General features: G+C 40.2%; 1 protein-coding gene across 1 annotated transcript in view; it reads right to left on the reverse strand.

Annotated features, from left to right (window-relative positions):
- Positions 1–2,390: 2,390 nt before the first annotated feature.
- Positions 2,391–26,035, reverse strand: part of MRPL1 (mitochondrial ribosomal protein L1) — a 104,858-nt gene continuing 81,213 nt past the window's right edge. Inside the window, exons 8-9 of the mRNA XM_044226175.1 lie at positions 19,415–19,496; positions 2,391–2,582 (exon numbers count right to left, since the gene is read on the reverse strand). Coding sequence (XP_044082110.1) covers positions 2,449–2,582; positions 19,415–19,496 — 216 coding nt within the window. The 3' untranslated portion in view covers positions 2,391–2,448. The remainder of the gene's footprint in view (positions 2,583–19,414; positions 19,497–26,035) is intronic.

The raw sequence follows: 26,035 nt of genomic DNA on the forward strand, positions 1-26,035 counted from the left end.
AAGACATAATTAAGACTTCTAGCCATATAACACCTTTTAACCCAGGAATATCACTGCTAGGAATAGAGAGGAAAATAAATTATACTCCATGATTTTCTCCAAAGCACTGTAAATAACAGAGGAGGGGGATCTGAAAGCAAGTTAAATGTCCAACAATGAAGGAATGATTCCATAAATTACAGCATCAATAGGATGGAATATTGCTCAACCATTAAAATGATGCTTTCCACATGAGATTTTAAATAATATGGAAAAATGCTTATTTTATAGCATCGTATGTGTATGTTCTCTCTCTCTCTTTCTGTCTCTGTTGATTGAAAAAGACAATGAAGAGCACCAAAATATTAATGCTGGTTATCTCTGCGTAGTAGGATTATGAATAGATTTTTTTTTATATTTATTAGTGTTTTTAAAACTTTCCATCATAGGAGTACGCTTAATCTACTCATCAGAAGATCTATAAATATAATAATAGAACGTCTATTCTAAATTAGGATCTTCAAATAGTGATTAATCAGTAAGCTTTCAAAAAACAGTAACTGGGGAAAACGAGTACCTTTTTCTCTCCCCATCCTACACTGCTCTTTTCTCATACAGCTCCTTTAACACTCTAATTTCTACTTTCTTTACACAGCTTTGCCATCACCCTGTAACCAGAGATACGAAGACGCTGAAGTAAAATTATCCAGTGTTTTTACAATTTTTAACTGTTCAGCTAAACAGTTTGATTTTTCTTAGAATATGTAAAAAGGAGATCAAACACCCTGTTCTGTGGTTCAGAGAACAGACTTTAGAATCAGACAGATCGAGGTTTGAGTCTTACTTTAGGGGAAGTCACACAAGTCTCAAATTCCTTACCCTATAGGTGGGAGTACCAGCCGTCCCTCACTGAGCTGCGCAGAGGATGCACGTAAAACACAAGACAGCAGCAGGTGCTCAACAAAAAAGATTATTACTGTTTTGGAGTTAATGTTAAAGTTGGTTTTGGTGGGGCGCCTGCGGGGCTCAGTCGATTAAGCATCTGCCCTCGGCCCAGGTCATGATCTCGCGGTCCTGGATCGAGCCCTGCGTCAGGCTGCCTGCTCCACAGGGAGTCTGCTTGTCCCTCTGCCCGCATGTGCTCTCTCTCTCTCAAATAAATAAATAAAATCTTTATTTAAAAAGCTGTTTTTGATAAAAAGCCCTCAAATTTAATTTTCCTGTGGGAAAAAGCTTAGTGAGGCGCCGTGGTTGCTCACGGTCATTCGGACTTCTCCAACCACTTGTGTTTCAGAAACCATTTGGGTATTGCCAAAATACTCTTTGCAGAGTGGGTGTTACTAAACCCACCAAAAAACTTTTCAACACTATCACTTCACGAAAGCAGCATGTGAACATATGCAAAAAAGGGTAGTCTCTGAGTAAAGGACATCATCCCAAAAAAAGGACAGTGGGCAACTGCACGCCAACATTATCCTTGTTTTCCATTTTGTTACCTACCAGTAAATACTTAAAGACCAACAATAGTTTGCAAACTGACCCTTGATGAAAGGCACTCAACTTCCTAGCCTAACTCTTCCCATTAAATGAAGTTTTTCTAACTACATCATGGGATGTTCATTCAACAAACACTAACCAAACCTACTAGTTGCTATTAAAGGAATTTAAGCTCAAACGAGGTTAAGTATGTGAAAACATGATTCACTGTATGTATTTTGCAAGGTAACATTAAGTTATATAGTAATGTTATTATAAAAAACCCCACAAATATTATAAATTAATTCCTAAAAGAAGAAAAGAGTTCCCTCCCACGTTTCAATGTCTAGCTCCTTTCCTATACTCATGCTATCACAAATGACATTTAGAATTTTTAGAATAAACATATGCCACACTTTTTCTGTAGAAAAGAGTCATATTTGTGATATAGCTCATGACTCTGCCATTCTCTGTCTCATGAAAATTAAGAATATTACTTTTCTCTCAGAATAGTATGGCTCTCAAGGGAAAGTTATTAAGCTAGAAATTGCTGCTATAATTACCAGCATGCAAAATCTGAATTCTAAGGAAGACAATTTAGGAAGATTTAAAATATAGGTTTAGACAGAGAAAATTTTATTTTCTTATTTTTGGAAAGTACTGTGGGGTGCCTAGGTGGCTCAGTCAGTTAAGTGTCCGCCTTTGGCTCAGTTCATGATCTTGGAGGCCCAGGATCAAGCCCACATCGGGATCCCTGCTCAGTGGGGAATGTGCTCCTTCCTCTGCCCCTCACCTTGCTCGTGCTCTCTCTCTCTCTCAAATAAATATATAGGATCTTTAAAAAAAAAAAAAAAGAAAGAAAGTGTTGTAAGATTTTCCAAGTGTTAAAATTCACTGTCAAGTACAATGATTGAGAAATAACAAGACACCAAATGTAGAAATTATATAGTTTTATAATTTTCTCTGTTCCTTCTTAATCCACTGAAAATAATTTCATAATAGAATATTTTTAGGCATCTTCTCGTTACTTTCTTCGGTTTCTACTTCTTTAGGCAACAACGGCTTGATCTTTAGTAACAAACCTTCACTTGTTGAACTACGAAGGAAAGCTCGTACCACGAAAGGTCCTGGAAACAAGGACAAGAATCAACTTTTATTTTATTCCATAAATAGAATAGAAAAAAATATAGCCAATAGAAACATACAACAAAACCTTATAAAACTTACATTATATTTTCCCCTTGAAAAGTACTGATTACTGAAGTAATATTTTTAATTATAAGGAATATCATCTCATGTCTAGAGTAAAAGACTAACTGTACTCTAGCATACTATCCTTGAGGCTATACATTCTGTAATAATTAATTCCTCGCTTCCAGAAGATGACCACCTAGAATTTATCTTACTGCAAAGCTGAAAGTGAAGGGAGCAGGTGGTGATATTTACATTTGATGGCAATATTCTAAATATTTATTTGAAACAGCACTGATGCTATTCTGTGCTACTGAACATTTAGTAAAAATTCCCTAAAAATTAAAAGGCTTTTCATAAGAACAATTAAGGGACTTCATTTAAAATGCCCCAAAAAAAGATGGATAATTGAGGATGGCAGCATAAGAAGATCCTTAACTCACCTCTTCTCACAGACACAGCAAATCTACAACTACATATGAAATACATTCCTCAAAGAAGTCCTGAGGACTACAGGAGCAGCATATCCATAACAGAAGATAAAAGGGCTGCACTGAGAGAGGCAGGAAAGTCAGAGATCACAATCTCTGCAAAAGCCCCATCCCAGGCAAGGTTACCGACATTCAGGAGGGATCTCAAAAATACAGAACTTTTCCCTGCTGACCAAGGGTTTTGTCTTCCACACCAGGCACCCCAACCACTGTGTCCTGTACCAGAGAGATGAGCTCCCAAAATTATGGCTTTGAACCACAACAGGGTGCATCCAGAACCACAGAACTGGAAAGAACAGAGAATGGACTTTAGGTTCACATACAAACTCACTCCACAACCTCGTGCAAAAAAGAAGCCGTCTGAAAAGCCTCTGGACTGTATGTGAAGGAAACCCCCTTATTAATCCTAAAGCAACCTGAAAAGCAGGAACCTGCTGAGACTCTGCGGATGAAAGTGCAGGCAGCTGCCATTTTTGCAATCTCATTTAACCTTGCTAATGTCGGTGCCCGCGGGAGCCATGCTGGCGACCCCACTCTAACCTAATGCCACTGGGCATGCTCTGCACCCCCATTCCCCAGCCACAGCACAGCTGGGGGGCCAGAGCCCCATGCGCTACTACCTCACCACGCTGCAGCCAAACCACAACCAACCAGGTGAGCAGCCGCACCCAAAAATGCAGCCTGTTGCACAGCCAGTCAGGTGAGACCCCACCCCAGCTCCTTCATTCCTTCCTCCATTGGCTACAGACAGACAAGCACCCCACACCCATTCCACTCCAACCCACACACAGCTGACAGGTGTGTGAAGTTCACACAGGGGATGCCCCTTGAGCACATGGCTCCCTTGTACTTCTAAGCCCCACAGAAAATCTTGTACACAGGGCCACTCCCTCCAGACTGGGAGAGGGAGTTATTTCAATACAAAAGAACAAGGCAACACCTCCGAAAAAGACTTTAAAGAAATAGAGATAAGTAATCGACCTGATGAAGAGATCAAAGTAATAATGGTCATAAAGATGCTTACTCAGGAGAAGAATGAACGAACACAGGGAGAACTTCAACAAAGAGAGAGGAAATACATGAAAGTACCAAACAAAAATCACAGAGCTGAAGAATAAAATTACTGAACTGACAACCACACACGAGGGGTTCAACAGTAGACTGGATGAAGAACAGAGCACTAACCTGGCAGACACAGGAGAGGACTCACCCAGACAAGAGAACAAAAAGGAAAAAGAATTTTAAATAGTGAAAATAGCTTAAGGAACACAGAGGACAACACCAAGCAGAATAACATTCTCATTATAGGGGTCCCAGAAGGAAAAGAAAGGGGCAGAAAACTTATACAAAGAAATAATAATTGAAAAACCTAACTTCAGGAAGGAAATCAACATCCAGATCCAAGAAGGTCAGAAAGTTCCGAAGAGATGAAACCAAAGAGAGTTACGCCAAGACATGTTATCATTAAAATGTCAAAAGTTAAAGAGAGAGTTCTTAAAAGCAGCAGGAAAAAAACAACTTGACACATACAAAGGAAACCTCATAGAGTTATCAGCAAATTTTTCAGAAGAAACGTTGAAGGCCAAATTGAGACCAGCAAGATATATTCAAAGTTCTTAAAGGAAAAAACTTATAACCAAGAATAATCCACCAAGAAGCTTATCATTCAAAATAGAAGGCGAGACAGTTTTTCAGATAAAGTAAAAGCTAAAGGAGCTCATGATCACTAAACCAACCTTATAAGAAATGTCAAAAGATGGGGGCACCTGGGTGGCTCAATGAGTTAAGCCTCTGCCTTTGGCTCAGGTCATGATCTCAGGGTGCTGGGATAGAGCCTCACACCAGGCTCTCTGCTCAGCAAGGAGCCTGCTTCCTCCTCTCTCTCTGTCTGCCTCTCTGCCTGCTTGTGATCTCTCTCTCTCTGTCAAATAAATAAATAAAGTCTTTAAAAAAATGTCAAAGGAACTTCTTTAAGCTGAAATGAAAGACTATTAATAATGACAAGAAAACATACTAAAGTAAAAATCTCACTGGAAAATATATTGTAAAGGTAGTACATTTACTTACTTATACAGCTAGCATAAAAGTCAAAAGAGAAAGTGGTACAACTAACTAAAGCTATAATAATTAGTTAAGGGATACATAAAATGAAAAAGTATAAAATGTGACATAAAAACCATAAAATACAGAAGGTGAAATAAAAATGCAGAGTTCTGGAATGAGCTTCAATTAAGTTGCTACCAACTGAAAACAGACTGCTATACACATAGAATGGTATATGTGAACCTCCTGGTAACAAGAGAAAAACTTGTCACAAATATAAAAAGAAAATGAGAAAGGAATCTAAACATAACATTAAAGGAAATTAACAAACCAGGAGGAAATAGAAAAGGAGAAGAAAGAAACAGAGAGGAACAATAAAAACACCCAGAAAACAATTAACCAAATGGCAATAAGTACACACCTATCAATAATTACTTTAAATGTAAATGGACTAAATCCTTTAATTAAAGACAGAGAGTAGCTGAACGGATTTATAAACAAAAACAAGGGACACCCTGGTGGCTCAGTTGGTTAAGCATCTCCCTTTGGCTTAGGTCACAATCCCAGGGAGCTGGGAAGGAGTCCCCCACTGGGCTCCTTGCTTATTAGCAGGGAGCCTGGTGCTCCCTCTGCCTGCCACTCCCCCTGCTTGTGCTCGCTTGCGCGTTCTCTCTCTCTGACAAATAAAATCTTAAAAAAAGAACACACACGAAACCCAAAAAACAAGACTCATCTATACCCTGCCTATAAGAGACTCAGCTCAAAAGTGGAGCTTTTGAAATAAAATCTAAAAAGAAAACAAACAAACAAAAAAAGAAGTAAGGACTGAGAGTAAAGGGACGGAAAAAGATATTCCATGTAAATGGAAACAAACAAGAAGCTGGTTTAGCTCAATTTACCCAACAAAACAGATTCTATTTTTTTTTTATGTTTTTGAAGATTTTGTTTATTCATTTGAGCGAGAGAGAGAGAGAAAGCACAAGCAGGGGGAGAGGTAGAAGGAGAAAGAGGCTCCCTGTTGAGCTGGAAGCTGGACGTGGGGCTAGATCCCAGGCCCTAGAGATCATGACCTGAGCCAAAGGCAGACGTTTAACCATTTGAGCCACCCAGGCACCCCAGCAAAACAGATTTTAAAACAGAATGTAATAAAGACAAAGAAGGCCATTACATAGATGATAAAAGGGTCAACCTGGCAAGAAGATGTACTATTATAAATATCTATGCACCCAACATAGGAGGACCAAAATATAAAACAAATATTAATAATCTTTTTTTTTTAAAGATTTTATTTATTTATTTGACAGAGAGAGATCACAAGCAGGCAGAGAGGCAGGCAGAGAGAGAGAGGAGGAAGCAGGCTCCCTGCTGAGCAGAGAGCCCTTTTCGGGGCTCGATCCCAGGACTCTGAGATCATGACCTGAGCAGAAGGCAGGTGCCCCACAAATATTAATAATCTTGAGGAAAAGATTGACAGCAATAGTAGGGGATTTTAACACTCCACTTAAACATCAATGATCACCTAAACAGATAATCTATAAGGAAACATCACCCGTAAACAACACATTAGACCAAATGGACTTAATAGATTTACACACAACATTCCATTCAAAACAGAACACATAGAATGGTATTGGGGCACATGGGTGGCTCAATGGGTTAAAGCCTCTGCCTTCAGCACGGGTCATGATCCCAGGATCCTGGGACGGAGCCCCACATCAGGCTCTCTGCTCAGCAGGGAGCCTGCTTCCCCCTGTCTCTCTGCCTGCCTCTCTGCCTACTTGTCATCTCTGTCTGTCAAATAAATACATAAAAATCTTTAAAAACAAACAAACAAACAAACAAACAAAAAACAAAACAACAAAAAAAAACCAGAACACACATTCTTGTCAAGTGCACATGGAACATTCTCCAAGACAGATCATGGGTTAGGCCACAAAACAACTCTCAACAAATTTAAGACTGAAATCATATCAAGAATCTTTTCTGACCACAATAATATGAAAACTAGAAGTCAATTACAAGAAAAAGAATGGGAAAAACACAAAAACGTGCAGATTAAATAACATGCTACAACAATGGGTCATCAAAGAAATAAAAGGAAAAATTTAAAAATACCTAGAGACATGTGAAAACAGAAATACAACATACAAAAATCTATGGGATGCATTAGAAGTGGTTGGAGGAGAGAAGTTTATAGCAACACAGGCCTACTTCAAAACACAAGAAAAATCTCAAACAACTTAACTTTAAACCTAAAGGAACTACAAAATGAGGAACAAATTAAACACAAAGTTAGTACAAGAAAAGAAATAATAAATATCAGAGTTGGGGCGCCCGGGTGGCTTAGTGGGTTAAGCCTCTCTGCCTTCAGCTCAGGTCATGATCTCAGGGTCCTGGGATAGAGCCCCGCATTGTGCTCTCTGCTCAGCGGGGAGCCTGCTTCCCCCTCTCTCTCTGACTGTTGCTCTGCCTACTTGTGATCTCTCTGTCAAATAAATAAATAAAATCTTTAAAATAAATAAATATTAGAGTGGAAAATAATGGAAAAAAAGAGAAAGAAATGAAATACACCTAAAAGAACAATAGAAAAAAATAAATGAGGGGAATCTGGGTGGCTCAGTGGGTTAAGCTTCTGCCTGTGGCTCAGGTCATGATCCCAGGATCCTGGGATTGAGTCCCACATTGGGGGTCTCTGCTCAGCGGGTAGCCTGCTTCCTCCTCTCTCTCTCTGCCTCTCTGCCTACTTGTGATCTCTATCTGTCAAACAAATAAATAAAACCTTAAAAAAAAATGAATGATACTAAGAGCTGGTTCTTTGAAAAAATAAGCAAAATTGACAAATCATTAATTAGACTCAACAAGAAAAAGAAAAAGTCAGAAATGAAAGAAAATTATAACTGATACCACAGAAATACAAAATCCTAAGACTACTATGAACAGTTATATGTCAACAAACCGGATAAGCTAGCAAAACCTAACAAATACTTAGAAACAAACAAACTTCGAAGACTGAACCAGGAAGAACAAAAAAATCTGAACAAACTGATAATAGAAAAGAGACTGAACTGACTCAGTAATCAAAAACCTCCTAACAAACAAAAAGCCAAAACCAAATGGCTTTACTGGTGATTTCTGACAGACATTTAAGGAAGATTTAGTACCTAACTTCCTTAAACTCTTCCAAAAACCTGAAGAGGACAGAATGCATCCAAACTCATTTTATGAGGCCAGTATTATTACCCCAACACCAAAATTAAACAACACCATCACAAAAAAAGAAAATTACAGGTCAATAACCCTGATGAACACATATGCATACGTCTTCCACAACATATTAGCAAACCAAATTCAAATATACATTTAAAAAATCATAACCCATGATTAAGTGGGATTTATTCCAGGGACGAAAAGATGGTTCAACATGCATACATCAATGTGATACAGATTAACAAAATGTAAAATAAAAATCATATGATCACCTCAATACATGTAGAAAAACCATCTAACAAAAGTCATATCCATTTACAATAAAAACTATCTACAAAGCAGGTAAAGAGAGAACATACACACCTTAACATAATAAAAGTCATATACAAACCCACAATATCATACTAAATGATAAAAAGCTAGAAGCTTTCCTTTAAGATCAGGAACAAAGACAAGGATGCCCACTCTCCCCACTATTAGTCAACACAGCATTGGAATTCCTAGTCACAGCACTTAGGCAACAACATGTAGGAAAGGAAGATGTAAAATTGTCCGTTTGCAGCAGATATGGTATTATATATAAAAAAAAATGATGACTACACCAAAAACCAATTAGAACCAATAAACAAATTCAGTAAAGTGGCAGGGGACAGGGAAGGAGCAAGGTGGTGAAGAAGCAGGAGACCCTGTTTCAATCGGTCCCCTGAGGCGAGCTAAATGTCTACCAGAACACTCTGAACACCCGTGAAATCAGCCTGAGATGAAGATTACATACTGCCGGATCTCTACGGAGGCGGAGGACACCAGTGGAGAGGTAAAGCAGAGCGGAACTATTGGACTGATATCGGAGGATAAAGAGAAGCATGAGGGAGCCACCACAAGCGACTCACTGGAAAGTAATACCCCAGTAAGAAAATGTCCCATGCTTGGGGACCAGCATCATCCTGTAGTCTAATGAAAAGCGCTCAAAGAGAACAAAAGGTCTTCAGGTGCAATGGGGGGGGGATCAGATGGCCACGGGCACGGTCCTAAGCTCACGGTCCCAGGAGGGTCATAGCCTCAGGGCTCGGCCCCCCCCTCCCCCCGCCTGCCCCAGAGAGCCAGCCTGGTGTGGGCGCCAGCAGGCAATCTTTGAACCCGCAGGCTTCTGCGACCTGCACTGCCGCCAGGTCATGGGTGTGGACCCCAGAGAGCAGTACCGACAGCCGCCAGGATCGGGCACCCCCAGACCAATATACTTGCGGTTTTAGAGGCACGAGGGGTGCAGAGACAAGTGGGGACATCGGGCAACCATTAGACAGTGGCTTGGAGTCTGCATCGCTGTGGTACGGTGTTCAGCGGAGATTGCAGAGGGGGAGACTGTATGTTCTGGACCATCCAGGGGGGATCAGACTGAGGTTTCTCTCTGAGGCCAAGGACTGAGTACAGCCAGCTTACTTTTTGCACTAGCCTCTGAAAAGCTGCAAAAAGTTGTCCCAAACCAAAAACCTCCAGAGTACAAAAACCTGAAAAACAGGTTTCCATAGAGCCCAGCCCCTTGATAGAAGGCAGGGTGACTCAGACCAAGCAAGACTGACTGAAAAATAACACACAGGCCCTGCCCCCAGAAGACAAGCCAAAAGAACGAGAGGACAACCACCACAGGGTCCCCATAAAACTGTAAAACCCCAACATAGGGGAAAACAATATATTAAGCTCCCAGTATTGCCCTAAAACGTGTATATTTCATAGATACAACTTTTTACAATTAGTTCTCACGATTCTTCTTTTATTTTTTTAACCTACTTACCATTACAACTAGATATTAAATACAACATATTACATGACAACTTTTGAACTTGAACTTTTTTATACATATACCTGGGTTTCATTTTCTTTTTTTTTTTTTTAATATATATAGATATAATAAGCTTCAAGGTAATCCTTTTTTTCTTATTCAATACTACTCCTGTACATAAGCCAGTTTTAATTTCCCTGTATGTCTGGAAAGTTGAGTCCTTTAACAAAGATAAAAAGACACCCCCAGGAAATACTGAAATAACCGTCCTTGCCCACATCAAGGGTTTATAACCACCTTCCCATCTTATTTTTCTGTTATCTTATTCTTTCTGTATATTTGTTTCTGTTTCACTACCATATAAATCTTATTCTTGGGGTTCATTTTGGTTGAGTTTTTCTTTTTTTTCTTTCTTGTCTTTTACTTTTGTTAGTCTTTCTGTTTGTTCATTTTCAGTTTATGTATATTATAAGTCTTACTTTGGGGACTCATTTTGGCTGTTTTTCTTTTCTTGTTTTTTTCCTGTTTTTTTTCTCTTTTTATCATTTTTCTTTCTTATTGGTGGTAACTTCCAATTGCTCCAAAACTTTCCAAGGGGCATCTTGACTGGATCATGTTCAATATATTCAGCTCTATATCCCCTCAACCACCTCTCACCAGAATGACTAGGAGGAAGAACACCCAAAAGAGGAAAAATTCAGAGACTGTGACTTCTGCCACAGAATTATTTTTGGATATGGACATAAGCCATATGTTGGAAATGGAATTTAGGGTAAAAATTGTTCAGGCAATGGCTAGGTTGGAGAAGACCAGTAGTGGCAATGTAGAATCTCTAAAAGAGGAAGTAAGAGCCATCTAGCAGAAGGTAAAAATGTTATCAAGAAGATCCACTCTAATCTAAATACTCTAACAGCTAGAGTAACCGAAGCAGAAGGCTGAATTAGTAATCTAGAAGACAAAATGATAGAAAAGCAGGACCAGGAGGCGGCCTGGGACAAACAACATAGAAGCCATGAAAAGAGAATTAAGGAAATAAATGATGCAATGAAACATTCCAATGCCAGAATTATTGGGATCCCTGAGGGGGATGGAGAAAGAGAGAAGACTAGAAGATATAATTTAACAAATACTGGATGAAAATTTCCCTAATCTGGGGAATGGAACAAGTGTACATGTCCTAGAGGCAGAGAGGACACTCCCAAAGATCAACAAGTCTAGAAAGACCTCAAGGCACTTAATTGTGAGATTCACGAATCATAAATTCAGACAGGATATCTTAACGGCAGATAGGGGAAAGAGATTCCTTATGTACAGAGGAAGGAGCATCAGAGTAACATCAGACCTGTCCACAGAAACCTGGCTAACCAGAAAGGACTGGCAAGACATACTCAGGGCACTAAATGAGAAGAATATGCAGCCAAGTATACTTTATCCAGCAAGGCTGACATTCAGAATGAATGGAGATAAAGAGCTTCCAAGATCAGCAAGGTCTAAAAGACTATGTGACCACCACGCCAGCACTACAAGAAAAACTAAGGGGAATCTATAAAAGAAAGAATCCAAGAGTGATACAGAACAGAAATATACAGAGATAATGTATAGAAACAAGGACTTCCCAGGCAATATGATGTAAATAAAAACTTATCTTTCAATAATTACTCTCAACGTGAACAGCCTAAGTGCTCCCATAAAAAGGCACAGGGTGGCAGACTGGAAAAAACAACAGGACCCGTCCATATGTTGTCTACAAGAGAGACATTTTGAACCTAAAGATACACCCAGAAAGTGAAGGGATAGAGAACCATCTTTCATGCCAATGGACCTCAAAAGAAAGCTGGGAGATAGATTTTAAACTAAAGACTGTAGTCAGAGATACAGAAGGACACTACACATCATTCTTAAAGGGTCTATCCAACAAGAGCTAACAATTGTAAATATTTATGCCCCCAACATGGGAGCAGCCAACTACATAAGCCAACTGTTAAAATAGTCATATTGATGTGAACACATTAATTTTAGGGGATCTTAACACGCCACTCTCAACAGCAAACAGATCATCTAAGCAGAAAATCAACAAAGAAACAAGAGGTTTGATCAACACATTGAACCAGATGAACCTCATAGATCTATGTAAAACATTCCACCCTAAAACAACAGAATACTCATCCTTCTTGAGTGCACAAGAATACACCACATACTGGGTCACATATCAGGGCTCAACCAATACCAAAAGACTGAGATTATTCCCTGCATATTCTCAGACCACAATGCTTTGAAACTGAAACTCAATCACAAGAAAAAGTTTGGAAGGAATTCAAACACTTGAAAGTTAAAGACCATCCTGCTCAAAAATGTTTGGATCAACCAGGAAATCAAAGAGGAACTTAAACAATTCAAGGAAACCAATGAGAATGAAGACACATTGGTCCAAAACCTGGACCAATGGCAAAGGCAGTCCTAAGGGGGAAATATAGCCATCCAAGGCTCACTAAAAAAACCTGAAAAATTCCAAATACACTAACTCTCTTTACACCTTAAAGAACTGGAAAATCAACAACAAATTAAGCCAACCCCATGCACAATAAGGGAAATATGATTAGAGCAGAGGTCAATGAGATACAGTAGAACACATCAACGAAACTAAAAGCTCGTTCTCTGAAAGACTTAAGATCGATAAACCACTGGCCAAACTAATCCAAAAGAAAACAGAGAGGACCAAACTTAATAAAATTATGCATTAAAGGGGAGAGATCATGACTAACACCAAGGAAACAGAAACAATCATCACAAAGTATTATCAACACTTATATGCCAATAAGTTAAACAACCTAAAAGAAATGGATACATTCCTGGAAACCTATAAACTTCTAAGACTGAAACAGGAGGAAACTGACAACTTGAATAGACCAATCTCTACTAATGAGATTGAAGCAGTGATCAAAAACCTCCCAAAAAACAAGAGCCCAGGACCTGACAGATTCCCTGGTGAATTATAACAAAAATTCAAAGAAGAAATAATACCTATTCTTCTGAAGCTCTTTCAAGAAATAGAAAAAGAGGGGAAACTTCCAGACTCTTTCTATTAAGCCAGCATTACCTTGTTCCCCAAACCAGGCAAAGACCCCATCAAAAAGGAGAATTTCAGACCAATATCCCTGATGAATATGGATGCCAAGATTCTCAAAAAGATGCTAGCTAATAGGATCCAACAGTACATTAAAGATTATCCACCATGACCAGGTGGGATTTATCCCTGGGATGCAAGGGTGGTTCAACATTAGCAAGTCAATCAGTGTGATAGAACAAATCAATAAGAGAAGAGAGAAGAACCACATGGTCCTCTCAATTGATGCAGAAAAGCATTTGACAAAATACAGCATCCATTTCTGATTAAAACTCTTCAAACTGTAGGGAGAGACAGAACATTCCTCAACTTCATAAAATCTATCTATGAAAAACCCACAGAGAATATGATTTTCAATGGGGAAAAACTGAGAGCCTTCCCTTTGAGATCAGGAACGCAACAAGGATGCCCACTCTCGCCACTATTGTTCAACATAGTACTAGAAGTCCTAGCAACAGCAATCAGACAACAAAAAGCAATAAAAGGTACTCAAACGGCAAATAAGAAGTCAAACTCTCTCTTCGCAGATGAGATGATACTTTATATGGAAAACCCAAAAGACCCCACAACCGAACTACTAGAACTCATACAGCAATTCAGTAATGTGGCAGGATACAAAATCAATGTATGGGAATCAGTTGCTTTCTTATACACTAACAATGAAAATATAGAAAGGGAAATTAGAAAATCGATTCCATTTACTATGGCACCAAGAACCGTAAGGTACCTTGGAATAAATCTAACCAAAAAGGTAAAAGATCTGTACTCAAGGAACTACAGAACACTCATGAAAGAAACTGAAGAAGACACGAAAAGATAGAAAAGCATTCCACGTTCGTGTATTGGAAGAATAAACATTATTAAAATGTCTATACTGCCTAGAGCAACCTATACTTTCATTGCCATCCTGATCAAAATTCCACCAGCATTCTTCAAAGTGCTGGAACAAACAGTCCTAAAATTTGTATGGAACCAGAAAAGACTCCAAATTGCTAAGGAACTGTTGAAAAAGAAAAACAAAGCTGGGGGCATCACGTTCCTGGTTTCAAGCTTTACTACAAAGCTGTGATCACCAAGACAGCACAGTACTGGCACAAAAACAGACACACAGACCAGTGGAACAGAGTGGAGAGTCCAGATTTGGACCCTCAACTCTATGATCAAATAATCTTCAACAAAGCAGGAAAAAATATCCAGTGGAAAAAAAACAGTCTCTTCAATAAATGGTGCTGGGAAAATTGGACAGCTATGTGTAGAAGAATGAAACTCGACCATTTTCTCATACCATACAAAAATAAACTCAAATGGATGAAAGACCTCAACGTGAAGCAGGAATCTTATCAAAATCCCAGAAGAGAACACAGGCAGTAACCCCTTTGACATCGGCCACAGTGACTTCTTTCAAAACATGTCTCCAAAGGCAAAGGAAACCAAAGTGAAAATGAACTTCTGGAACTTTATCAAGATCAAAAGCTTCTGCACAGCAAAGGAAACAGTCAACAAAACAAAGAGGCAACCCACAGAACGCGAGAAGATATTCGCAAATGACACTAGAGACAAAAGGCTGATATCCAAGATCTATACAGAACTGCTCAAACTCAACACACACAAAACAAAGAATCATGTCAAAAAATGGGAAGAAGACATGAACAGACAATTCTCCAAAGAAGACACACAAATGGCTATCAGACATATGAAAAAATGGTCATCATCATTAGCCATCAGGGAGATTCAAATCAAAACCACATGGAGATACCACCTTACACCAGTTGGAATGGCCAAAATTAGCAAGACAGGAAACAACATGTGTTGGAGAGGACGTGGAGAAAGGGGAACCCTCTTACATTGTTGGTGGGAATGCAAGTTGGAGCAGACACTTGGAAAACAGTGTGGAGATTCCTTAAGAAATTAAAAATAGAGCTTCCCTATGACCCTGCAATTGCACTACTGAGTATTTACCCCAAAGATACAGATGTAGTGAAAAGAAGGGCCATCTGTACCCCAATGTTCACAGCAGCAATGGCCACAGTCACCAAACTGTGGAAAGAACCAAGATGCCCTTCAACAGACGAATGGATAAGGAAGATGTGGTCCATATACACTATGGAGTATTATGCCTCCATCAGAAAGGATGAATACCCAACTTTTGTATCAAATTAGATGGGACTGGAAGAGATTATGCTGAGTGAAATGAGTCAAGCAGAGAGAGTCAATTATATGGTTTCGCTTATTTGTGAAGCATAAGGAATAATACGGAGGACATAGGGAGATGGAGAGGAGAAGGGAGTTGGGGGAAATTGGAGGGGGAGACGAAAGGTGAGAGACCATGGATTCTGGGAAACAAACAGGGTTATGAAGGGGAGGGAGGTGGAGGGTTGGGTGAACCTGGTGGTGGGTATTAAGGAGGGCACATATTATATGGAGCACTGGGTGTGGTGCATAAACAATGAATCTTGGAGCATGAAAAAAATAAAATTAATTAAGATGTTAAAAAAAAGTGGCAGGGTACAAAATCAATATACAAAAATCAGTTGTTTCTATACACTAACAACAAATTATCAGAAAGAGAAATTAAGAGAGCAAACCCATTTACAACTGCATTGAAAAGAATAAAACACCTAGAAATAAATCTAATAAAGAAGGTGAAAAATTAGTACATTGAACACCGTGAAGACAGTGATAAAAGAAACTGAAGACAATACAAAGAAACAGTCCATGCTCATAAATTAGAAGAGTTATTACTATTATAAAGATGTACATATTGCCCAAAGTGATCCACAAATTCAATGCAATCCCTATCAAAATTCCAATAATATTGCTCACAGAAATAGAACAAATAATTCCAAAATTTGTATGGAACCACAAAAGACCCTGAACAGCCAAAGCAATCTTGAGAAAGAAGAAAGCCAGAGATACCAAACTTCCTGATTTTAACCTATACACAAAACTACAGTAATTAAAACAGTATGTTATTGACATAAAAAGACATATGGATTGATGGAACAGAATAGAGAGCCTAGAAATAAAGCCATACATATATAGTCAATTAATTCACAACAAAGGAGGCAAGGGCATACAATGGAAGAAGGATAGTCTCTTTAATAAACGTGTTGGGAAAACTGAACAGGTAACATGCAAAAGAGGGAAACTGAACCAAAATCTCACACCACATACAAATATTAACCCAAATAGGTTAAAGACTTGAAAATAAGACTTGGAACCATAAAACTCCTAGAAGAAAACACATTTGGTAAGCTCCTCAACACTGGGTCTTAGCAGGAGGACTACGACAGGCAATGAAAACAAAAACAAATGAGACTACAACAAACTAAAAAGCTCTGAACAGCAAAGGAAACCATCAACAAAATCAAAAGGCAATCTGGAAAACAGAAGAAGGTATTTGCAAATCATATATCTGATAAGGGACTGGTATCCAAAATTAAAAAGAACTCATAAAACTCAGTAACAAAAAAAAATCCAATTTAAAATTGGGCAGAGATCCATCAGAAAGGATGAATACCCAACTTTTGTATCAACATGGACAGGACTGGAGGAGATTATGCTGAGTGAAATCAGTCAAGCAGAGAGAGTCAATTATCATATGGCTTCACTTATTTGTGGAGCATAACAAATATCATGGAGGACAAGGGGAGATGGAGAGGAGAAGGGAGTTGAGGGAAATTGGAAGGGGAGGGAAACCATGACAGACTATGGGCTCTGAGAAACAATCTGAGGGTTTTGAAGGGGCAGGGGGGGGTAGGAGGTTGGGGGAGTCAGGTGGTGGGTATCATGGAGGGCATGGATTGCATGGAGCACTGGGTGTGGTGCATAAACAATGAATTCTGTTACGCTGAAAAGAAAGAAATAAAAAAAAAAGAAGAAGAAAAGAAAGTGAGGCAAACAGATCAAAACAAAAAGACTGAGAAGGACAATAAAAAAATAAATAAATAGGGCGCCTGGGTGGCTCAGTGGGTTAAGCCGCTGCCTTCGGCTCAGGTCATGATTTCAGGGTCCTGGGATCGAGTCCCGCATCGGGCTCTCTGCTCAGCAGGGAGCCTGCTTCTTCCTCTCTCTCTCTCTGCCTGCCTCTCTGCCTACTTGTGATCTCTCTCTCTCTCTCTCTCTGTCAAATAAATAAATAAATTTTTTAAATAAATAAATAAATAAAGAGGGCAGAGAATTTAAACAGACAATTTCCCAAACACACAGGAGGACAACAGGCACATGAAAAGCTCAACATCACTCATCACCAGGGAAATGCAAATCCAAACCACAATGAGCTATCACCTCACACCTGTCAGAGTGGCTGTTATCAAAAATAACATGTTGGCAAGGATGTGGAGAAAACGAGAACCCTCATGCATTGTTAGTGGGAATTTAAATTAGGGCAGACACTGGAAAAGAGTATGAGAATTCCTCAAAAAACCACCAAAAGAATGACCATATGGCACAGCAATTCCACTTATGGGTATGTATCAGAAGAAAATGAACACACTAGTTTGAAAAGATATATGCACCCCTACGTTCCTTGCAGCATATTTGCAATAGTCAAGATCAGGAGAAAACCTAAGCGTCCATCTATACATGAAGGAACAAAGAAGATATGGTGCAGTGAAATGAGGCAGACAGAGAAAGGTAAATATCAATGATTTCACTGATAAGTAAAATCTAAAATACACAGCAAACTAACGAAACCAAACCCCGTCTCACAGATACGGAGAACAGACTGGTGGGTGCCAGAGGGGAAGGGAGCTGGGCGAGGGGACAAACTGGGTGAAGGGAATCAAGAGGAACAAACATTCAGTGATGAAATCAACCAGCCAAGGGGATGTGATGCCCAGCACAGAAACAAAGTCCGCATTACCGTGTGAACTGTGTGTGTGGACAGATGGTAACGAGACTGTGGTGGTGAGCAATTTGTAATGTCTACAAACGTTGAATTATTATGTTGTACCCTTGAAACTAAAAGGATATCGTATATTAATTATATTAATACACAACTTTAAAATGGCAAAAAGAGGACACACTGCTTTTAGAGATTTGCTGCTCATCATTTCACTCCTGCCAGTCTCAGAAGATCCTATACTGAAAGCAAAATGCCCCGTGGAACGTAAGAATGCGCACACGCACAATCACTAAGTACTACGGCCGTATCTATGGCAGCAGAATTAACAAGTGAGGTCTTTATTCACCAGTGTGTTAACTTCCAAAGAAGGTTAAAAATAGCTGAAGATTGTGTTTTGATTACACACCTGGTTATAGGACTAAGCCTGACAGAGTCCTCTCATGGCAAGGCCACAGATGAAGAGTCTACTGAGTACAATGAACCCTTTCTGGGCTGCAGCCGGCCAGCAGGGAAGCCTGTCTGAGGAGAGGATATGCACGGCACATAGTGGACAGTAAGGGTCTGGCTCTGTGCTTCCATCCTATGAAACAGCCTCCACATCTCCACATCCTATGAAACAGGCTGTGCAGGAATTACCAGTTTACAAGAAGTGACTCTTATGACATGATTAAAAACTTTGTTCTTCTGAAAAAGTAAGTAACATTAAGAAAGACAATTGCTAAAGCCAGAGACAAATCTAGCTCTAAAATATTTCTATTCAACACTATTGCAAATTTAAGGTAATCAGTTACAATTTTCTTTCAAAATTAATACTTAATGGTAGAAATAATAGAATTTACAAAGATTTCAGGATTTCCTTATTAATGTTAAAGAGGCCTCCTCTCCAAACAACTACAACTGGTTAATAAGGTCATTAGGAATCCTCTGGATAGTTAAATTTTATTTATTTAACCCCTGAAAATATTGCTGCTATTATACACTGTACTTGCTCTTAACTTGTTTTCTTAATATTTTACACTTTTAAAGAATCCCTGGGGGGCGCCTGGGTGGCTCAGTGGGTTAAAGCCTCTGACGTCAGCTCAGGTCATGATCCCAGGGTCCTGGGATCAAGCCCCGCATCGGGCTCTCTGCTCAGCGGGGAGTCTGCTTCCTCCTCTCTCTCTGCCTGCCTCTCTGCCTACTTGTGATCTCCGTCTGTCAAACAAATAAATAAAATCTTAAAAAAAAAAAAAAAAAGCATCCCCAAACTCTAGGGGAGTCTACCGCAGCAAATCGCTTACCCAAATTGACTGGTCTGTGCTTACAGACTTCACTGATAACTGCTTGGAGATTTGCAGCTATTTGGTCACTTGACATATCCAGCTGAAAGAAAAGGATATATAACATTAATAATGTGAAAGTGAGAAGATAATACAACTTTTGGTACCTGTACCAGTAATTATTTTCATCTGTTAAAGACCCTACTGAAAAGAAAAAACTTCCGTCACTCTTCTTTTAGAATGCTACACTCATGGGGCGCTTGGGTGGCTCAGTGGGTTGGGCCGCTGCCTTCGGCTCGGGTCATGATCTCAGGGTCCTGGGATCGAGTCCCGCATCGGGCTCTCTGCTGGGCGGGGAGCCTGCTTCCCTTCCTCTCTCTCTCTCTCTCTCTGCCTGCCTCTCTACCTACCTGTGATCTCTCTCTGTCAAATCAATGAGTGGAATCTTTAAAAAAAAAAAGAATGCTACACTCACGTCGCTACATGTCAAGACTTAATTACCTTATGAAACGTATCACAGTCAAGTTTTTTCAAGCTGCTCTACTTGAGATTCCTGATTTCCAAGTATTTTCCCCAAAGTACAACCTGAGGCAGAATATACCATCCCCTGATCCCTATCTACACCCAAGGATTCGGTTCCTCTTGAAGTTTTTTGCTGATACACTTTTTTTCTTTTTTTTAAGATTTTATTTATTTGAGGGAGAAAGAGCATGAACAGGGAGAGTTGGAGGAGAGGGACAAGCAGGCTCCGCACTGAGAGCAGAGCCCCGTGTGGGGCCCGGAGGTCATGACCTGACCTGAGTGGAAGTCAGATGCTCAGACCACTGAGCCCCTCAGGCACCCCTGCTGTGGATTTACTTTTGAAGGAGACTGTGAAAATGTCCAGAAATTCATGCTCTCAGGAGTACAAAATAAAAGCACTTAACCACACACATTCACACAACACACCCCTGCTACAGGGGCATTTCCGGGATGCTATGCTAACGCTCTGTGAAATAACAAATATCCTGCTCTTCAATGAAAACAGTAGTAAGTAAATATATAGTGAACAAGCCCTATACGTAAAATTTTAAAAGCTAGCTCACAACTATGGAAAAGTCCTTATGTTTACCGTGTTACTCTTCTAAAATAGTTAAAATCAGCTACATTCCATCCCAATGTTTAAAGGATTTTATACCTTGCTAAATGAATCAATTTTTTTAAAAATTCACGGTAATAGTTGGAAATTCAAGCAAGATTTCTATTCTCCAGTGATTCTGAGATCCCTATGAGAAACGTGCTGCGTCAGCATGGGGAGAATTCCTCGTGAGAAAAATTACTCTCATGATCACCAGACAATATTTATTTGACACTCACTCGGACAAGATGTAATACCAAACCCTAAATGGGAAGGTCTGGACATTATTGGAGAATTTTCACGTAAGCCAATCTGTAAGTGGGAGTTCTGGGGTGGGGGGAATCAAGCAATGCTTATTAATTCACCTTCTTAAGTCCAGAGAACTTACAGGCTTTACTCAAGTAGTTCACTAGCAGAAAAGGCACCTTACATATGCTATGTTAAAAAACAAACAAAAACTCAGGGTTGTGTCTCCCTTCGTTCCTCTCTCAACTGTCCACATTAATCAAATGGTCCTATTATCAACTGAAGCCAGTACCACAGCTGTTAAGTTCCTTCACCCTTTGTTAAAGACCTAAAGCTACCTTAAATTTGGGAAACTAATAGATACAAGAAAGAGCAGATGTCCGATATATGCTTTTACTATTTACTATTAAATTATGCTCTACACTGTTATACTATAAAATATTAAATAACATACTAAACTCAACTATACTTTTGTGGACTTATACTGCCTACAGTTAGTTAAAATAAGATGCTGAACACATGCAACATAAGCTTGAGAAATACAAAACAAATAATTCCTCTATGACTTCCATTATTAGGATGACTTCAAGGACTTCATTAAGTTTTAAAATACGTAAAAATGTGGGTTTTTTTAAAGATTTTATTTATTTATTTGACAGACAGAGATCACAAGTAGGCAGAGAGGCAGGCAGAGAGAGAGGGGGAAGCAGGCTTCCAGCTGAGCAGAGAGCCCGATGTGGGGCTCGATCCCAGGACCCTGGGATCATGACCTGAGCCGAAGGCAGAGGCTTTAACCCACTGAGCCACTCAGGCGCCCCCATAAAAATGTTTTTAAACATAGTTTACATTTTTGTCCAAATTCCAGAACCACTAATCTTTAGTACTGTGTCCTCTGTTCAATTTTAAAATATTTGTAACCATACTTCATTTTACCTTAAGATAGTATACAAAATTATGAAAAATCTATATATTTCATGGTTTATATAGTAATTATGATTATTTAATTGACTGTTGATGCTAATTATGGTCAAAAAGTATGCATGCATTTTTTTTTTTTAAGATTTTCTTTCTTATTTATTTGACAGACAGAGATCACAAGTAGGCAGAGAGACAGGCAGAGAGAGAGGGGAAAGCAGGCTCCCTGCTGAGCAGAGAAGAGAGCCCGATGCGGGGCTCGATCACAGGACCCTGAGACCATGACCTGAGCCGAAAGCAGAGGCTTAACCACTGAGCCACCCAGGTGCCCCAAATTTTCTCAAAACTTGTATAGTTAATGTATTTGAGCTGACAATAACTCAGGAAACCAACATTTGCAAGCCTCTCTATCTACATCTCAGTTACTCGGCACTTCCACGGTGCGCTCATGCAATGACATTTTGTAGTCTTACGGAGGTAAGGATGGGCCATTTTGAGAGGATATAATTCTCAATATCAGAGCATAAGACTTGGTATACTAGGAAAGAAAGAAAAAAAAGCTAAACAAAACTGGGACTGGTGGAGCCTGAACTACAGCAAGCACTGTATTTGCACATGTGCATACATGTGCCTTTGAACCTAACAGTTACAATACTATTTCTGTTTAGCTAAAGTGACTGCCCACTCTAAGACCAGGCAGCTACTCCTCATTCTGTAGTAGATACAGTTTCAAGAAAAGACTACCTTACTGAATCCTACCTTCTGCGTAACATCCCTTATAACGTCAGAAATAATTTCCTAAATGAATACTTACCATTTACATCGACGTGGATGGAACTGGAAGGTATTATACTAAGTGAAATAAGTCAATCAGAGAAAAACAAAATATAGTTTCACTCATACATAGAAGATAAAAAATAGTGCAGAGGATCATAGGGGAAGGGAGGGAAAACAGAATGGGAAAAAATCAGAGAGGCAGAAAACCATGAGAGACTCTTGACTGCAGGAAACAAACTGAGGGCTGCTGGAGGGGAGCTGGGAGGGGAGGCTGGGCCAACTGGGTGATGGACATTGCAGAGGGTACATGTTGTGATAAGCACTGAGTGTTATATGCAACTGATGAATTATTGAAGACTACATCTGAACCTAATGATGGCTAAATGAATTTAAATTAAAAAAAAGAAAGAAAGAAATCCCTAAGCTGATGAGATGGAAGACTTACCAAGGATGTTTGGGTGGAGGCTCAGTGGATACAGGTGAGCTCTATGTCTCTCTTTGCTGTAACTCTCAGATTTTCCTCTTTCCATGCAATTCCTAACCTTTGTCTTCAGTTTTTACAATGATGAGAAAACTAAAAATTAGTGGTTCCTGACCATTTTTTCAGCCCTTTGAGATGCAGATGAGTGCAAAGAAAATTGTAGCCATGCATGTCTAACGCAATGATTCCTTTTCCCCAAGATTTTATTTAAATCCCAGTTAGTTAACATACAGTTCAGGTGTAGAACTTAGTGATTCGTTATTTACATACAATAGCCAGTGCTCACCTCAACAAGTGCCCTCCTTAATACCCATCACCCATTTAACCCATTCCCCTACCCACCTCCTCTCCAGCAACCCTTAATTTGTTCTCTATAGTTAAGAGTCTGTAGGGGCATCTGGGTGGCAGTTTGCTAAGCATCTAACTCTTGGTTTCACCTCATGTCGTGATGCTGGGGTTGTGAGACTCAACCCCGAGTTGGGCTCCAAGCTTAGTGTAGAGTCTACTTGAGACTTTCTCTCCTTCTCTCTTTACTCCTCCCACTTGTGTCTCTCTCTAAAATGAGTAAATTTTTTTTTTTAAGAGTCTGTTTTCTGGTTTGCCTCTTTTTTTACTATGCTCATCTGTTTGTTTCTTAAATTCCACATGAGTGAAATCATACAGTATTTGTCTTTGACTTAACATAATACTATTCTATAGCTCCATCTATGTCATTGCAAATGGCAAGCTTCCATTCTTTTTTATGGCGGAGTAATATTCCATTGTATACATTTACCATATTTCCTTTATTCATTCATCAGTGAATGAACATTTGGCCCCTCTCCATAATTTGGCTATTGTTGATAATGCTGCTATAAACATTGGGATGCATGTATCTCTTTAAATCGGTATTTCTGTTATCCTTTAGGTGAATACCTTGTTATGCAATGCTGGATGGCAGGGTAGCTCTATTTCTAACTTTTTGAGGAACATCTACACTGTTTTCCAGAGTAGCTGCACCAACTTGCATTCCCACCAACAGTGAGAAGAGGGTTCCCCTTTCTCCACTTCCTCACCAATATCTATTGTTTCCTGTGTTAATTTTAGCCATTCTGACAAATGTGAGGTAATACTATGGTTTTGATTTGTATTTCCCCGATGATGAGGGTGCTGGGTATCTTTTCATATGCACATTGGCCATGTGGATGTCTTCTTTGGAAAAATGTCTATTCATGTCTTCTGCCCATTTTTTTTTAAAGATTTTTATTTATTTACTCATCAGAGAGATATAGAGAGTACAGGCAGGCAGAGAGGCAGGCAGAGGCAGAGGGAGAAGCAGGCTCCCTGTGGAGCAAGGAGCCCGATGTGGGACTCGATCCCAGGACGCTGGAATCATGACCTGAGCTGAAGGCAGCCACTTAAGCAACTGAGCCACCCGGGTGTCCCATCTGCCCATTTCTTTAACTGGAGTATTTGTTTTTGGGGTATTGAGTTTTGTAAGTACTTATACATTTTGGATATTAACCCATTATCAGATATGTCACTTGCAAATATCTTCTCCCATTCTGAAGGCTGTGTTTAGTTTTGCTGCTCCCTCACTGTGCAGAAGCTTTTTATCTTGACAAAGGCTCAACAGTTTATGCTTCTGTTTCGCTCGCCTCAGGAGACATTAGATCCCTGGCCATGACCTTTTCTTGTTCTTTCTTTTGAGACGAATTCCTCTGTCTTGGCATCTTGTCTAAGTTTTTGTCTTCTGGGTGTTAGGAAAGCCTGTTATGTTTCCTGAACCGGAGAGTAATGGCTTTATGAAGAAGAGGTAATATCTTGTCCAGGGCCTGGCTCTTCAGGAAGTGTCTCTGGTGTGTGCTGCGTGCACCCTGCGGCTGTGTTATGGCTGCTCTGTCCCTCAGGTCAGTCCTCTGCAGAATTTCTCCCTGCCTATAGTGGGAAGTGTTTGGACCTTGATCAGAGTATGGCATGTTTCAAAGAGGTATGCTCTGGTCAACTTGCTAAAAGAGACCTCATATGATTTCCACTAGAACTGAAGCTTTGCAGCACTCTATGGTCAGCAGACATGGTACATGTGGGGGTTTGTGCTGGTCTTCTGGGGGTAAGGGCCTACTGTGCTGGTCTTGCCCTAGAAAAGTAGTTCCAGCAGAGTCTGGTGGGGGAAGGAAGGGGCACAGACTTGGTATAAGCAGGTAAGGCAGCCAGTGTTGGTGCTGTGCTGTTTACTGAAGTTGGTCTGTGCCAAGAGGCAGGGGAGGGAAATGGTACCAGCCTGGCTTTGTCCCTAGAGAGAGGAGTCTGTGCTCGCTACTCTCAGGGAAGCATTTCTGGAGGAGTGAATAATTGCCCCTCACGTGTCACAGGCATTCTTCGATCACTGATTTCACACTGCCTGTCTCTGGGTCATTTGCCTGCCTGGAGCAGCACAGCACATCTTGGGCTCTAATCTAATAAGGCCTGATGACTTTTAGAATTCCAAACTTCAAAGACTGGTGTGCCAGGGGCCTGCACTGGTCTTCTGGGAAAGGGTCTCACTGTGCTGGGACGGATGCAGGTTTGTCCAGAAGGACAGTGGCACCAGACTGCAGGGCACAGGATTTGGGGCAGGCAGGCTAAACAGGGTGTACCAGTTAGCTGCCCTCGGCAGGTGTCCCTGCACTTCTGCTGAGGGGCAGGGGAGGGAAATGGCACTCACCAGTTCTTCTGTCCATGAAGAAGCAATGCCAGCTCTCAAGGATGCTCCCCCAGAAGTGCGAAGTCTCTTCCCACAGCCCTTAGGCAATTCTCAGATAGCCTAATTCTCAGATAGTGATTCTCAGAGAGTCAGCACCAGACTGTTTGCCTGACACAGCTCAGGAGTGGGACAGTGTCCTCAGGTCTCTATCACAACCCGGCCGGGGAACCTCTGACACTCCAGTCTCTGAGCCCCGCTGGTTGCAAAACCCCACAAAATTCAGCCCCTATCCTTTTCCCCAGCCAACAGCTTTGGGAACTCTTTCTCCTTGTGCCTGTGCCTCCGTGCTGCACTCTCTCTAGCCCTTCTCTGCAACCAGGCCTCCGCTCCCTCCCCAGCACCGCAGTCTGTGTCTCCCTCAAACCGCATCTCCGCACTTTCTCC

Source organism: Neovison vison, chromosome 11 (assembly GCF_020171115.1).
Source record: "Neovison vison isolate M4711 chromosome 11, ASM_NN_V1, whole genome shotgun sequence".
Taxonomy (NCBI): domain Eukaryota; kingdom Metazoa; phylum Chordata; class Mammalia; order Carnivora; family Mustelidae; genus Neogale; species Neogale vison.